General features: G+C 44.9%; 1 protein-coding gene across 1 annotated transcript in view; it reads left to right on the top strand.

Annotated features, from left to right (window-relative positions):
• NAB1 (NGFI-A binding protein 1) overlaps positions 1 to 15,596 on the top strand; it is a 58,689-nt gene extending 43,093 nt beyond the window's left edge. Inside the window, exons 5-8 of the mRNA XM_054972448.1 lie at positions 986 to 1,102; positions 8,102 to 8,243; positions 9,458 to 9,607; positions 11,680 to 15,596. Of these exons, the coding sequence (XP_054828423.1) occupies positions 986 to 1,102; positions 8,102 to 8,243; positions 9,458 to 9,607; positions 11,680 to 11,771 (501 nt within the window). The 3' untranslated portion in view covers positions 11,772 to 15,596. The remainder of the gene's footprint in view (positions 1 to 985; positions 1,103 to 8,101; positions 8,244 to 9,457; positions 9,608 to 11,679) is intronic.
• Positions 15,597 to 15,887: the final 291 nt, after the last annotated feature.

Genomic DNA, 15,887 nt, shown 5'->3' with positions numbered 1-15,887 from the left:
GATGGGATGCATTGCAGAAATTTCTCTTCAGTGGTGTCAGTTTGCAATGTGGCCCTTCTGATATGGTTGTGTTTTGAGGCATTTCTGCCACAGAATACAGCCGCAGGTGCTGCGTTTGAAAGCTATTCAGTAATGAAAGTACTCCATTGCCACTCATCAGTCCCTGTTAGGATTGCCAGTTCTGCACTGGGAAATTCCTGGAGATATGGGGATGGAACTGCGGAGAGTGGAACTTGGGGAGGGGTGAGACCTCAGAAGAATCCACCCTTCAGATCAGCCATTTTCTCCAGTGGAACTGTAGTGTACAGATCAGTTGTAATTCCAGGAGATCTTCAGGCCCTACCTGGAAGTGTTAGCACGCCTGATCCCTTTGGTTTTTAAACTGTAGCAGACAGATCTCATGTGCACCCCAAAAGATTCAGTTTTTCTGCTTCAGGTTTCCCGCTTCAGGAAGCTCAATGCTTCACTTTTCTTGCTGTTTACAAGCTTCCCGCTGCCTTTCCCCCCCCGATGAAAGCGGGGAGGAGGGGGTTGTAGTGAACAGCAAGAAAAGTGTTGCAGCTGCTGCCACTCTACCCGAAGTGTTCCGAAGCACTTCGGAAAGCTTTGCTTTGGTATTTCCGAATCAGCTCGGCAATGCTGGGGTCGATTTGGAAGAACTGAATCATTCCAAATTGGGCCCAATTTGGGTTGAAAACCTGAACTGGAAACCCGAAGCACACACCCCTACTCATGAATAACCATTATTAAAATTACTGAAAAAACACAGTGCAGCTAGAAAAAACCACACTTGCATCTTTCCCCCCTCTCAATTAAAATCCTGTGCCCTGGTTTGGAAATTAAGCTTCTGTGGACAGAATCTGAAGAATGATATTTTCTCCCATCTGTTGGCTGTGGTGATGATCTTCGACTCTGAAAAGGGTTTTAGTTCAATGACTGTGTAAGTTGTAACGCTTCCACCTCTTCCCCCTTTGCATGGTTACAGGATGGCTTCTCCGATTTCCAGGACGCAGTCCAGAGCTTTTATCAGCAGGATTCAGTCAAAATTCAGCAGGCGTTGTCAAAGGGGAAATGCGAAGACCTGGCAGTGCTTGGTTCACAGGTAAACAGACAATGTGCTTTATAATAGGCTTTCTTTTGGAATCCCACCATCTCCCCCCCTCCATTTTGCTGTCCTCTGCGCCGCTCTCTCCCACAGTTTAAGAGGTTGTTCTGACCTGGCAGTAATGATGCCGCTTTGAATGTGGGCGAGCAACTCCTGCAATGGCTATGAATTGCTACAGCACTGATTTCATTTGGTGGTAGGCCAGTGGAGATTTAAGAGGGTTTTTTTTAAAGAGACATATATGCATCCAGTGACGGAAGCAAGGAATAATTTTGTTTTTCAGCATCAACATCTGGAGGGCAAGGAAGTAAATAAAACAGCAGGCATTAGAATTCTTTATGACGTGCATTTCCGACAACAATCAAAGACAATGTCTGTCATTAAAACATGGAAGCAACACAGAGCAATTCCTGCACATCCTAAGTATAGCAGAAGACTTGAGCTCAATTACATGTTTAGCCACGTGTAGACGGCATGCCGGTTTACATGTTGTTCTCATGGGGGGACAAGATCCGTTTGGCATTTTTGCATTTTGTTCTGCAGTACACTTGTTCAGAATTAGTTTTGGGTGAAAGCTTAAAAAGACTTTTGGGTGAAGACTTTTCTCTTCCATTTCCTGTTCCCCCATTGATCCATCCTTCCTGCTCTATGTTTTAATGGTTGTTTTTGTATGTATTTTAGCTTTGGTTTGAATTATTTTAATGATGTTTTTGTTGGCGTTAATGGTTTTTTGATGTGATATTATTACGTACGTTTTAATTTGTTAGCTGCTTCAGGCAGAGAAGCAGGGTATAAATTTTTTAGTTAAACAAATACATACATTTTCTTAAAGTTGATTTGAAGCCTTCCAAAACCATTCAGTTAACATTGTATCCCACAAATACAGCCTTTTAGATATAAAAAAACTGTAGCATCGTTTCCACTGTTCTGAACGGGGAATTGACTTTGTAGCACATGCAAGTGTCAACACTCTTTATAATGACCTTGTTATATATATCTCTGTCTTTTATTGAGTCCAGCTCTGTCGGGCTGTGTGTAGCACACCTTTGTCTGCTTTTACTGGCAGCAGCTCTCCCAAGATTTTAGGCAAAAAATTTTCTCACCCCTGCTAGTTATAATGCTTCATCTGTAGAGCAGCCGGGTGTTGGACCTTGTATATGTGAAGTGAGTAGCGCAATAGCTTCTTTCCTGTCATTGGAGGTGCATTAGTATTCAGTGGAAGCTTAGAGTCTTTCTACACAAGATGGCTTGGTGCGTGTTTGTGAAGTGTAGGGAGAAACAATGTTAGCCGGGAAGCATAGTTTAAAAAGACAGAGCGGATGGACATCGCTCCTCAGAGGGTTTGTCAATTTCATCTTCGCCTCCCCAAAGGCTCTGTCAATTTCACCTCTCCTGTCTAAAACTGTGTGGGATCACAACCAGAGGGCCCCAAGGAATGGTAATGGGCTGGAGCTGCCTTCCAGAGCCAGGCTTGGACCTGGAGAGGTTATAATGGGCTGAAGTTTCCCTTCTGGCATTCTACAGCCCCTTCACACAAGCCCCAGTGTCTAGCAAAGCCTTTGCCCTGCTGCCAGATCTGTCTTTTTAAACTACCCTTCCCAGCTAACATTGCATCTCTTCACACATACTCTTCATGTGTCAGATGTCTCGTATAGAGAGACTCTTAGTTCACACCTAAAAAGGCCACATATCCTCCCAGAAGGCTTCGTTATCAAACAAAGTTTTCCTTAAAGGAAATATTTCTGAACGTCTGCCTTTTGAAAGGTCTTTCTGACATAGCTGTGAGTTCATCCTGACCGAATGTGGATGTTAACTTTTGAAACAGCTAGGGAATATTTTCGTAGCTTTACCTTGATTGTTGGTGATCCGGGATCTTCCTTGCAAGATATACGGGGTGCGTATGCAGCCTGTGGAAACTCGCTTTGCGGCACCTCAGAGTAACTGTTCATTTGCTGCTGCTCTGATTCTTGCTTTTTGTTTTTTGATGTCACTGGGCCCTCCTTTGTAGAAATACAAAGGTGGATATTTATTTACTTATTCATTTATATCCTGCCTTTCTCCCCAAGTGGGACCCAAAGTGGCTTACATTCTCCTCTCCTCCATCCTCACAAAACCCCAGTGAATTAGCAAAGAGTCCCGTAGCACCTATAAGATTAACTCACTAGAGTATGAGCTTTCGTGTGCCACAGCTCACCTTGCTCTTTTCTTCTGCTACAGACAGACTAACCCTGCTACCCATCTTGATCTACCTGTGAGTTCGGTTAGGCTGAGAGAGTATGACAGGCCCAAGGTCACCCAGTGAGCTTCTGTAGTAGAGCAGGGATTCGAACCCGAATCTCCTAGATCCTAGTTTGACACTTTAACCCCTGTGCAGACGGCTGTGGAGTAGAGATATAATGATAATAGCACTTGTCATTTATGTAAAGCCTTTTAGATGTTCTTCAGACCACTTCACATAAGTTCTCGATAATCCTTACTACTGTCCTGTTACGAGAAACAAGATTATATGCAAAGGACGTGCCTGGAGGTATGAGTCCAAGAGCAAGAGCCGAAGGGCTCTTGTCTTTCGGCTCTTACCCTAGAGCTGGGCAGAAGATGTGCCCCTGGAAAGTGGAAACCTGCTTTATCACTGGAAGATTCCTCTCCCTTTCTTCTTTAGTTTTTTCTCTGTGTATTGTTAGCTACTTTGGGGTCCTTTCAGGGAGAACATTTGAATATGCTAGATAAACACGTGCTACTATCTCTAAAACACGACACCTCATTATAGAAAGACAAGCTCTACATTTATTGCTTACAAGGTGGGGACCCGTGAGGAGTTGTGGGAAGGGGCAGCAGTTTCAAAATCCTACTGCATCTGCTAAAATCTTCCCATTGAGTTTTGATTTCTCCTCTCCAACTCATCCCACCCCCATTTTTTTCTTTTAATTTATACTCTTTTGTCTCTGTGTCCTTTCTGGAGCATCCAGACTTCATTTGCTGTTGTCTTCTTCCGTTTGGTTCATTTTAAAAAGTCATCTTTTTCTACATACCCGCGGAGCTCCTTGGTTTCTGTAGAAAAGGAATCTGTTTTTGCCGTGTTCGTCATCCTCACAGGTGCTAGCCCGTTTATTATTAGATGTATTAAAGCGCAATCACAGAGCTCTTTCACCCATTGCAGACCTGGGTTTCCTAATGAAGATACGAGTACTATTCACACATTGTCAAATGATGTGCGTTGCACTCATTACATTTATATTTCTTAAGTGTACCTTCAGAATATCTTACGTGTCCACCTGAAGACTAGTGTGTGAAGAGGATCCACATTTAATTACTTAACACAAGGCTTGGAAAATCTGTGAGCTGGAAAAAAATTAATTCCTCCCCCTACCTAACATAAGGCTGGCGTGTAAAAATTTGGCTTTCAGTGGTGCTTAGGAACTAGAAACACTTTCCTAAACGCTGATTGTAAATTAATGTTTTCTTTCTCATTTTCCTTAAATATTACAAGGGTCATTTAAACAGGCTTTTTTCCGGAAGGTATTCCCCCCCCCCTTTTTATCATTCTCAAAATATACTTTGTTGGCAGTAATGAGAAGTTGATCATATTCAGAGTTCAGAATTTTCTTGACCCTGGTGATTTATACCAACCTCTCTCAGGTTGCTTTGCCTTGATAATTGTTTTTCTGTTCTAGTGGATAAAGCCTTGTTCTTTTTCTAGACATTTTTTTCACACCATTATTCCACACAAGTATACTGTCATCCTACACTTTTCAGAATGGCAGATTGTTGGGATTTAAAAAAAAAAAACTTGGAGAGTGCAGTTTCCAAAAATAAATCTGAGTGAAATCTTGGCATAATTGGATTTGTGGGGGTTTTTTGAAGCAGATGTTCTTGTTGCTCTTGAAATATTTACATGTATATATTTCATATATTTCACATATATTTCAGTAAGACTTCAAAAGGTCTTAATAATTTCGACATAGTTCTGTATATAGGCTCTATTGTTACTGCATAGTTCGTTTTGTTCTCCCTTTTAGCGAAAATCAGCTTTGTTCCTGATGCGCGGTCTTTGCACTTTGAACAAAACAGAATATTCAGTGCGTTCTTGCATTGCTGGGTCCCAAAATATTTCTGCATGTTTGTAAAGAGATTTGATATTTGCAAAGCAGTACTTGGAATGTGCTTGTTTAAGCCAACAAAGTAAAAAAGAGAGGGAGGCGGCAGAGACTGTGTAAACAAGCGATTCCCTTAGCCCTGTGTGTTTTCACAGCAGGAGAACTTCCTTTCCTTTCGTTGACTCTTCTCTTCCATATTTGTGTTTCTGTCAAGCTGTTTATTTGCTGTCACCAAACTGGCCTGCTTCCCTCGCTCTGTAGCAGGTCCATCTGATCTTGGTGACCTGGTATCAGAGAACCTCAAGCTGTCCCTGTTGCGATGCATTCCAAGAGACCTACCCTGTCTTCTGACTTTATTCAGTCATTTAGGCATTTCTACCCTCGTTTTCTCCCCGCCTGGGAACTCCAAACAACTTACAATATTAATGCAAAAATAGAACTTAAAACCAACACAGTACAATGTTGTAACAGTCTGGGCTAGGGCTGGTTCCAGGTGTTCGACTCACTCAGGGCCAAAGTCAACGAGTGTGATAGCTGGAGCTGCGCAGTGGCTGTGCCTCCTGGGTGGATCCTTTTGAGTCCATTTGGGTGAATGGCAATCGGTTCAGAATCTGAACAACCAAGTCCCATCTGCTTGTGCTTAACCAGAAAAATGCTGTCGTCCCTGGGCTCATACAGAACTTTCTCTGGCTTCACCATATTCTCTTTGAGATGGGGAGACCAGAACTTCATATAGTTGTTCCCAGCTTAGCTCCAGATTAAACATTGCGCACAGGTGTGTGTGACTAAAACCTGAGGGCAGCATTATAAAAGAGGGAGCAACTTTTGGAAAGGCAGCTTAGAGTTAGAAGCTGCAGAAGCTTAGCCTGTCATTTCTCCACCCTAAACTACCTTGCCCCCGCTTTAAGGGCTCTAGGCATATGTTGGGGAGGTTAAGTACCCTGTAGCAGATAACAACAACAACAACATTCGATTTATATACCGGCCTTCAGGACAACTTAACACCCACTCAGCGCTTTACAAAGTATGTTATTATCCCCACAGCAATAATCACCCTGTGAGGTAGGTGGGGCTGAGGGAGCTGAGACTGACCCAAAGTCCCCCAGCTGGCTTCAAGCGGAGGAGTGGGGTATCAAACCTGGTTCTCCAGATGACAGTCCCATTGCACTTAACCACTACACCAAACTGGCTTGGGGGTAGGGTTGCCAATTCCTCTTTGGGAAATTCCTGGAGATTTGGGGAGCAGTGCCTGGGGAAGCCAGAGTTCAGTGGTAATGCAGTGCCGTGGAGTCCACCTTCCGAAGCTTCAATTTCCTCCAGGGAAACTGATCTCTGTAGTCTAGGGATCAGTTGCAATTCCGGGAGATCTCCAAGGCCCACCTTGAGGTTGATCACCCTATCTGGAGGGAGAGGCAAAAACCTGTCTCCTGCTTTTTTGCTCTAACCCTCCACTCATGTCAAAATTAGAATTTAATTATGTACACCTAAGTACAACATTTAGTAAATCCCTTCCACATGAAAGTGTAGGTAAACTGAAGACCGCTCAAGGTAATTAAAGGTCCTCGTAAAAGTGGAGCATTTTGCAATGTTTCCCCAAAATTAGTATGCTTGGGCTTGGGCGGAATCGCTTTTCCAAAATGTCCAGGCCATCCTGCAGGGTGCTTTTGGATACATGCAAGGACGAATTCGTGGAAAGCTATCTTTTGGCTGGACACGAAGGACCAGAGGGAACTGATACAATATAGATATGGATACAGCAAAGAAAGACTGGCTGATTTGACTCCACTCTGGCCCCCAAGTCATGTAGAGTCCTGCAGGTACCAGCCTAAACATGGGAGAAATCAACTGCAGCCTGTACACGGGTCTTCTCTGTGGTGGCCCCTACCTTGTGGAATGGCCTGCCTGAGGAGGTCAGGAGAGCCCCCACCCTCCTGGCTTTCCGCAAACGATGCAAAACTGAATTATTCAAAAAGGCTTTTGTACTGTAAGGAGGTGGTCTCAAAGAGAAGCTTCACTAATGAGTTAGGGACCATAGACTTCACCACTGTGTTGCCTTATGTACTCTCTGTTGCTTTAAATATGTGCTCCTATGCTTGTTGTTGTCTAATGTCAGCCCTAGAATTGCTTATTCTTATGTTTCAGCATTTCTCCAACTCTGTATTGGATTCCTGCTAACACTGTGTCTTGTAAACTTGCGTTCATTTACCGTATGGCATTGTTTATGGAAATGCCCTTTTTTTATTCAACATTTTCAGTAATTTTTTAAAACAACAATAACAAATTAACAACGTAGAATATTACATACAACAATCAGAAAAGTACACCTCCTGTTACATGGTTCAGTATTCATTATTCGGTTATTTGAGTGGCTGTTATGTGACAAAGATATATAGGGAAAAGCTCTGTTAAACAAAATTTTTCCAGGTTTGGTTACTGCTTAGTGACGATGATCATATTAATGTACCAACCGGTATCATAACTTATAAGTATGCTAAGGAATAGTAGAGGTCATGTTTCCTCAATCTCAACTCCCTTCTGTCTGGAGATCAGGGGGCGGGGCCACCAGCCATGTGACCATTTTCTCCAAGGGCAACCCACTGAGTTCCACCACCTCTTTTCCCAGAAAAAAAGCCCGGTCTAGAAGGTTTTTTTCTTCTGACACCTGTGCACATTGACGTGGTAAATTATATGATAGCTGATCACTGATCCTTATTTATGCTGACTCTCTGATTCTCATTTATTTCTTTCACTATTGCCTGCGAAATTCCATTTCCATGCCTCCTCGTCATGCCGTGGCCTGTCTGTGTTGCCCGCTGTCCTTTGCATTGGGAAGTTTTGAAAGCAGCCTTCAGTATTCAGAGCAGTCGCATGGGCATAACTCTTGCGCTTGCTTTTGTTTCAGCCCGAAAAGGTGATGGCCAAGCAGATGGAATTCCTCTGCACCCAAGCGAGTTTGGAGAGACGCCTTTCAACGGGACTTTACAGGCAAAGTTCCGAAGAGCACAGTCCCAATGGCTTGATATCTGACCATGCAGACGGGCAAGGTACGGCTATTTCTCTCCCTGTGTTCGCTTTCATCCAACATGATTTTTGCAATTTGTTATTTCAATTTGTGGTATTTATGCTGTAGTAAAAAGAGCCCCGTGGCGCAGAGTGGTAAGCAGCAGTACTGCAGCCCAAGCTCTGCTCACACGACCTGAGTTTGATCCTGGTGGAAGCCGGGTTCAGGTAGCCGGCTCAAGGTTGACTCAGCCTTCCATCCTTTGGAGATCGGTAAAATGAGTACCCAGTTTCCTGGTGGTGAAGTGTAGATGACTGGGGAAGGCGATGGCAAACCACCCCGTAAAAAATCTGCCAAGAAAACGTGATGTGACATCCCCCCCCCGTGGGTCAGTAATGACTCGGTGCTTGCACAGGGGACTACCTTTACCTTTTTTATGCTGCAGTGAAATAGCAAGGAGTCCAGTAGCACCTTTAAGACTAACCAACTTTATTGTAGCATAAGCTTTCGAGAATCACAGTTCTCTTCATCAGATGCATCTTAAAAGTCCTACTGGACTCTTTACTGTTTCGCTACTACAGACTAACATGGCTGACTCCTCTGGATTTATGCTATAGTGGCATGGAATAAGTCCAACATGACTTATTGGACTCTTGAGTTTCTCTCTATAATGAGAATGAAAAGTGACTTGCATACGTGTGGCCCATGTAGCTGTCACCATTAGGACAGTCCTCTGAAACTAGAATGGCCAGATTCTAAGATGGTGAAATGGTGTGGGAACGGCCACTCGTGTGGACATTACCACTTCGATGAGGTCATCTGTGAAATCTTCGCCCACGTGTCTATAGTCTTACTAACTGCCTGGAGGGAAACAAACATCCTGACGCTTTTAATACAGGCTTAACGGAATGTTAATTACCTCCATGCCATGAAAAGCTTCAGCTTCCGTATTCCAATATAAGCCCTAAGGACAGGACTTTTTTTCTCCAGGTCTGTTGACATCACTGCCCCTGTCAGTTTCTGTGCTAGGTCTGGACCATGCCTACAGTGGCTTACTGAGTCACGCAGCCACTGCAGATGTGGTATGGAATGAATCAGGCCACCAGATCCACGTAGGTAGAGTTTAGGGGAGGTGAGAGCAGCCCCAGGAGCGACGCCGTCTCTGCTGCTGAGATAAATTGGACTTGTGTCTTGAGTAGGTAGAGCAGCCCCGGCTCTCTACTTGGGATAAATAACCTGAGCGTTCGTCTTTTCCAGGCGAAAGGCCTTTAAATCTCCGCATGTCAGGCCTGCCCAACAGGCTGATGCCGCACATTGCGTTAGACGGGGAGCCTCACGTGGCGAAGCCCCTCTGCAGTGACTTGAGTCGGCTGTACTCCAGCGGGGAGGCAAAGTCACAGTCTTCAGGTAAGGATCCATTTCTTCGCCTGAGCATTTTTTTCCCTCAGGAGAAGACTCAGTTCCTGAGACGCTTTCCTATTAACAGCTCCGATTTGTAGGGAATTATTAGATGCATCACGAGCCCCTGAAAAACCTGGTCAGGCTTTGCATTGTGTCAGGGATTGATGCGAAGGCTGGTTGTGTGTGACTGCCCAGGTTGCATGGTTACATCCCACAGCAGCGTTAGTCATCCCAGGTAGAGAGTTTATGTGGGAAGCATCCACGTCACCCAGCATGCCCACGGAATTGCTCCTTGTATTCGTTACTGTTATGACCGCTCAGAAGTACTTGCAGGCAGCCTTGAAGTTTACAGCCCTGCGGATGAATAATCACGGGCAAACTTTTAATAGGGGTCAAGGTACCTGGCAGCCTCCTAAACATTAATCTCGAGAAACAGCCCTTTGATAGTTCTCCGTACGTGTGTGGCTAATCCACGCAAACGTTTTACCAGCCTATGCCAACCGATTCCCGTTTCTTCTAAAATCTTATGCAGAAAATTGCCCAAGTGCTGCATTGGCTGGGGGCGGGGAGTTGGGGGAGGATCTTGCAGACTCATTCAACGAATAGAAACAGGAATCTTACAACCAGGGCTTTTTTTCTGGGAAAAGAGGTGGTGGAACTCAGTGGGTTGCCCTTGGAGAAAATGGTCACGTGGCTGGTGGCCCCGCCCCCTGATCTCCAGACAGAGCGGAGTTGAGATTGCCCTCCATGCCACTTGGCGGCGCGGAAGGCAATCTCAATTCCGCTCTGTCTGGAGATCAGGGGGCGGGGCCACCAGCCACGTGACCATTTTCAAGAGGTTCCGGAACTCCGTTCCACTGCATTCCTGCTGAAAAAAAGCCCTGCTTGGAGCACACAAGTCTTCAGGGGACCTGCCTTACATCACATGCAAAACGAGGCAGCCTATGATTCATAACAGCTTCAAGGAACAGCAGCTTAACATCTTGCGATTCCTTTACCCCTCTGTGCATGATGTTAAGAGACTGAGTCATGGCTTGGTCTTCAGCCCGCTGGAAGCCAGAGCTGGTGAAACAGGGCAACCCCCATTATCAGAGTTCTGCCGTAGTTCGTCTGAATGCGGAGTCTGTGCAAGAAGAACCAGCTGGATTAGCCGTGGCCCTCTGCTTCATGATGCGTGTCGGATGATGGCGGTGATCTAGATGTCTGGCCAGTCCCCTGGGGAGTCTCCTGAGCATGGAGCCATCTGTCATGTTGCTGCCCGTTAACTGGGGTGGACAGGGACATTAAAACAGGTGATCTGAAGTGGCCCCCAGTGGACCAGCTCTGCACCCTCATGCCTGATTACTCCGGCCTGGGTCCAAGCTGAGCTGCCCTTCTGCGCTGCAGGGGCCACCACCAGGAACTACCCCAGTAAAAGGCCAGTCCAAACTTGCCAGCGTGGTTATTTCTTTATTAAAGCATTTATGCCCCACCTTTCCACATCGTTCAAAGTGGTTTACAAATGGTTTAAAAATTCCAAGATAAAAACCTCTCCCCCATCCCTCCACCCTTTCCAAGTAGCCTTCATCTAGCCCTAAAGAGCCTTCCTCCAACTTGAATGGCTCTTCCTCCAAGTGGCCCTTCCCTCCCTCCCTCCCTCCCTCCCTCCCTCCCTCCCTCTCTTTCTTTCTTTCTTTCTTTCTTTCTTTCTTTCTTTCTTTCTTTCTTTCTTTCTTTCGGTGGAGGGAGGCTTCTGACATTGGAGCAAGGGTTCAAACTTGAGCCAAAATGAAAAGGGGAGGTTAAATGAGTTTGACACTGAATGATCCCTAAGTCTTTCGGTGTGACACCTCTGAAGATGCCAGTCACAGCTGCTGGCGAAACGTCAGGAACTACAATGCCAAGACCACGGCAATACAGCTCGGAAAATCCACAACAACCATCATTAAATGTTTTAATAAATAAATGAAGTTTGTTCAGTCGCTTGGTAGGACTGGGGCAGGTACCCACCACCCCATTTAGTACAGTTAGTGTAATAGAGGACTGTAATTTAGTACAAGCCATTTCTTTAAAGCCTTTGATTTTTTTTTTAATTGCAGAAGGCCTTGGTATCTTGAAAGATTTCCCTCACTCAGCGTTCAGCAACCTCGAAAGGAAAGTCATAAAGACAGAGCCAGAAGACACAAGATAGCCATATTTTGGGAGGAAAAAAAGTGTGTTTTATTTAAGAATAAAGCTTCGATGGAGAAACAAGACAAGCCTTAATAAACCAGTGTTGCCTCATTGAAATAAGAGATTTCATAGCCAAAGCCGAAGAGCTGGGATGCCCCAACAGCACCAGGGAACTGACAAGACCACCGGTCTGCGGTGGGGAGAGGGTGCAAACATTCCGGAAAAGTGGCTTCGTAATGTTGGGAAGGGTCACAAATTAATATTGTGGGCCTTTGTTATTTAAGAATGTATTATGTATTTGTATAACTTATCAACGTTAAAAAAAAAAGATATCTAGGTGTCAGGATGTGTTCTAAGTCCAGTAGATGTGGCTGCCATTATTTTTACTTGAAATTTCAATGTCTACTTTAAACGTATGAAACATAGATATGATAGTTAGGAGTCTGAATTTTTTTTTAAAAAATCCTTAGTTAAAGGAGTGAGGAAAGGAAGCGGTGGGGGGGACACACACAAAATCCGATATAATACACTTCAGCAGAGAGTTTGCGATGTTTATTTTTTACAAGCGAAAAAAGCAATTACATAAAACGTTACAGGGAATAGATCATTTGCAAAAAGCAGGCTGTATTATAACAGGCACTTTTGATGCTTAGTAATGTAAGCACCTCTGTAATATATTTATTTACACTGTATTTCCGTCATCTATTTAGGGACTTTTTAGCAGGGGCCCCCCACGGGGGGGGGGAAGGTTTTACACTGTACACTTCAGACATGAGAAAAAGACAGACACACACACATCGGCCTCATAGATATCATGACTTTGGCTGGCAGAGCTGATACTGAAATGCTGGCAACATTTTGGAGCACTTCCTAGCTGCATTACTACTATGTTTAAAAGACAAAACAGAAGAGGTAGAAGCAGGGCTTTTTTTCCAGGAAAAGAGGTGGTGGAACTCAGTGGTGGAACTCAGAGCCAAAACAGACGTGACGAGAAACCTAGGTTCAACTCAGGTTCTTTTACCTCAAGGTTTGTCGGGAAGTGTAGGCGTCCTTGCAGCTTAAAGTTTATGCAGCTCCGAGCCACGCGGCTTCAGGTGGCGGCCAGGTGAGCGAGGGGGAAGATGCAGTGATGCCTTTGCCCAGCCCCTGCAGAGCAACGCCAGGCTGCACGGGGAGAGCAGGAGGAAAGGCGCCCAGAGCATTGCTGCATCTCCCCTCCCCTTACCTGGCCCCCACCTGAAGCCGCGTGGCTCGGAGCTGCATAGCTCGCTGTTGCTCTCCGGGGGCTGGGCAAGGGGTGGGTGGAGCGACGGTCCGTGCGATCGGGGTAAAGGCAGAGCACGCCGGGCTATGCAGCTCTGGGCCATGTGGCTTTGGGCAGGGGCCAGGCGAGCGAGGGGGGAGATGCTCTGGGCGCCTTTCCTCCCTGCTCTCCCGGGGCAGCCAGGCGTCGCTCTGCAGGGGCCAGGCCGGGTGAGGGGGGGGGAGATGAAGCGATACTCCATGTAAGCGGGGAAGGGAAAATGCCGCGATGCACCTCGAGAGCGGAAGGAAAGGCGCCCCACGCCTGCACTTCCCTCCCTGCTGCTCTGTAAATGCTAAACTTTAAGCTGCAAGGACGCCTACACTTCCCGACAAACCTTGAGGTAAAGAGACATGAGTTGAACCTAGGTTTCTCGTCACGTCTGTTTCGGCTCTCAGAACCACACAATGACGTCACTTTGGGTGGAACAAGGGGGGGAGTTTTTAAAAGTTTAAATCGCCTCCAGCAAAAATAGTCACATGGCCAGTGGCCCCGCCCCCTGATCTCCAGACAGAGAGGAGTTTAGATTGCCCTCCGTGCAGCAGTGCGGAGGGCAATCTAAACTCCCCTCTGTCTGGAGATCGGGGTGGGGCCACCGGCCATGTGACCATTTTCAAGAGGTGCTGGAACTCCGTTCCACCGCTTTCCAGCTGAAAAAAAGCCCTGGGTAGAAGGACAGTATGGAGTTCACATGTCATTTGTTAAGAATTGTACCGTCTCTCTGGCATGAGAACAGTTTTGAAACAACAGAATGAGAAGATGAATACGTTACTTGTAGATGAGTAACTAGCAATGTTCAGTCCCTTTAACCGTATACTTGCATACAACATATTGAAAATGTTTTCCTTTTGTACGAACATTATTTATTTTATAGGGAGACTTTGGGTTGTGGGTATTTTTTTTTTTTAATGATTCATTCTTCCGGATGCCATTTTGTCTACAGTTCAGTGGCTGGCTTGTAGCAGACATTTTAGGATTTTTACCTCTTCAGTATTTCATTGCATTGTCTGCATGTTCTTACATCAACATCACTTAAAGTGTGTGGTTGCATTACTGCCATTCAAAGAGGTGTCTATGCCTTAAGTTTATAAAATCTGAATTTGCCTACAGTACTTTCAGAGAGGGTAATAGTAATTCCCCCCGGTTCTTGTTAAATCTGCCAACGCAGGGCATGTTTCTTCATATCTGAAAGTTTTGCTTCATATACTAGTGATTACTGAAGTCATTCCATGTGCCATATTGAAACATGTTGGCATAGTGTGAGGTGAAATGTTCACACAGTCAGTCTGGGATCACCGTAAAATGTATTTAATAACTGTATCATTTGATTTTTAGAAGAAAGCTTTATAGTACAAACATCAGTACATTTTTTTAATACTATGAATGTTTTGGTCTTCAAAAAATCTTGATTCTTGAATTACATTGTACCATTTCACTGGTGAAGAAAAGTGTTTTAAGGAGCAAAATCTGCAATGTGCTGGGTCAGAAAAAGGTGAACGTGGAGCTTGAAGCAGCTCATTTTGTTGTTTTGTGAGCTAAATAACATGGGCGTATTTCCTTGTCTCCTCGGGCTGTTTGGTATCTGAGTTGTTTCATTAAACATGACAATAATTACAAAGTTTGTGCATCTCACTAGCCATAGGACATAACATCTTGTTTTATATAAAGGCCAATGTAATGTAGTTGTAAATTAAATCTATTTTTTTATTTTCTGTTGTAAATGACCTTACTCAGCTCTGTGGTAAGTACTATGGTACTTGATTTTTTTTTTAAAACTAGTCCAGTGAACCATTTCAATCCCAATAAGCAGGCTTCTTTTTTAGAACTCTTTTTAGTTTGAATATAATTTTTTAAAAAACTGTCATAGCAAGCGGAAGCTGCTAAGGGCCCTCTGTACCTACTGGAAATACACTGTTGGAGAATTAAGAGATGATCTCAGTGTACAGAAGGGCTTGAAGTACAGACTTCCACCCAACTGGCCTGCCTTAGAAAGCACAAAGGGGCACTATTTGGAAGTTCCCTCCAATCTTTTCACAAGTGAAAAGCCTTTCTGTCAGGAATAAGCCTTCTAACCTAGCTTTATCGGGTGGACTTCTCTCTGCTGTATTTATCTTTACACACAAAGAACAATTTTGTTGTGGAGATGCATACAAACGCCTCTCTCTCTTGTCTTGCACAGCTGAGTGGAGGAAATCGGGCCTTTTCCGATGTTACGTTTTGGAGGAATCCATCCTTGTGTATAGTCACCATTTGTCAAAATAGGGGAACATGCCTCTTTTCAAGGTCTGATATGCACGAACTGAATGCTGCATTTTTCAGGGTATGAGTTTGCCGTTCCGGAGCTAGAAAATATGCACTTTTCCCTATTCAGACAAAATTGTGACGACGTGTTAGAACTCGTCATGGATAGCAGGCACTTCTGGTATGTGTGGTTGGATTCCCCCCTATAAACTGTGACAGAAAATGTCATAGCCAGGGCTTTTTTTCTGGGAAAAGAGGTGGTGGAACTCAGTGGGTTGCCCTCAGAGAAAATGGTCACATGGCTGGTGGCCCCGCCCCCTGATCTCCAGACAGAGGGGAGTTGAGATCGCCCTCCGTGCCGCAGCGGCGTGGAGGGCAATCTCAACTCCCCTCGGTCTGGAGATCAGGGAGCGGGGCCACCGGCCATGTGACCATTTTCAAGAGGTTCTGGAACTCCGTTCCCCCGTGCTCCCCCTGAAAAAAAGCCCTGGTCATAGCATTTTGGAACGTACGAGGCTCTTAAATTGTAATTTATTTAAACCTCAGATCTTAGTAGATTACTACTGCAGGTATTAAAAGTTTTTTCTGCAA

This window comes from Eublepharis macularius, chromosome 2, assembly GCF_028583425.1.
Source record: "Eublepharis macularius isolate TG4126 chromosome 2, MPM_Emac_v1.0, whole genome shotgun sequence".
NCBI classification, from domain to species: domain Eukaryota; kingdom Metazoa; phylum Chordata; class Lepidosauria; order Squamata; family Eublepharidae; genus Eublepharis; species Eublepharis macularius.
The sequence above is the reverse complement of the archived record's forward strand: the minus strand, read 5'-3'. Positions and strand labels throughout refer to the sequence as shown.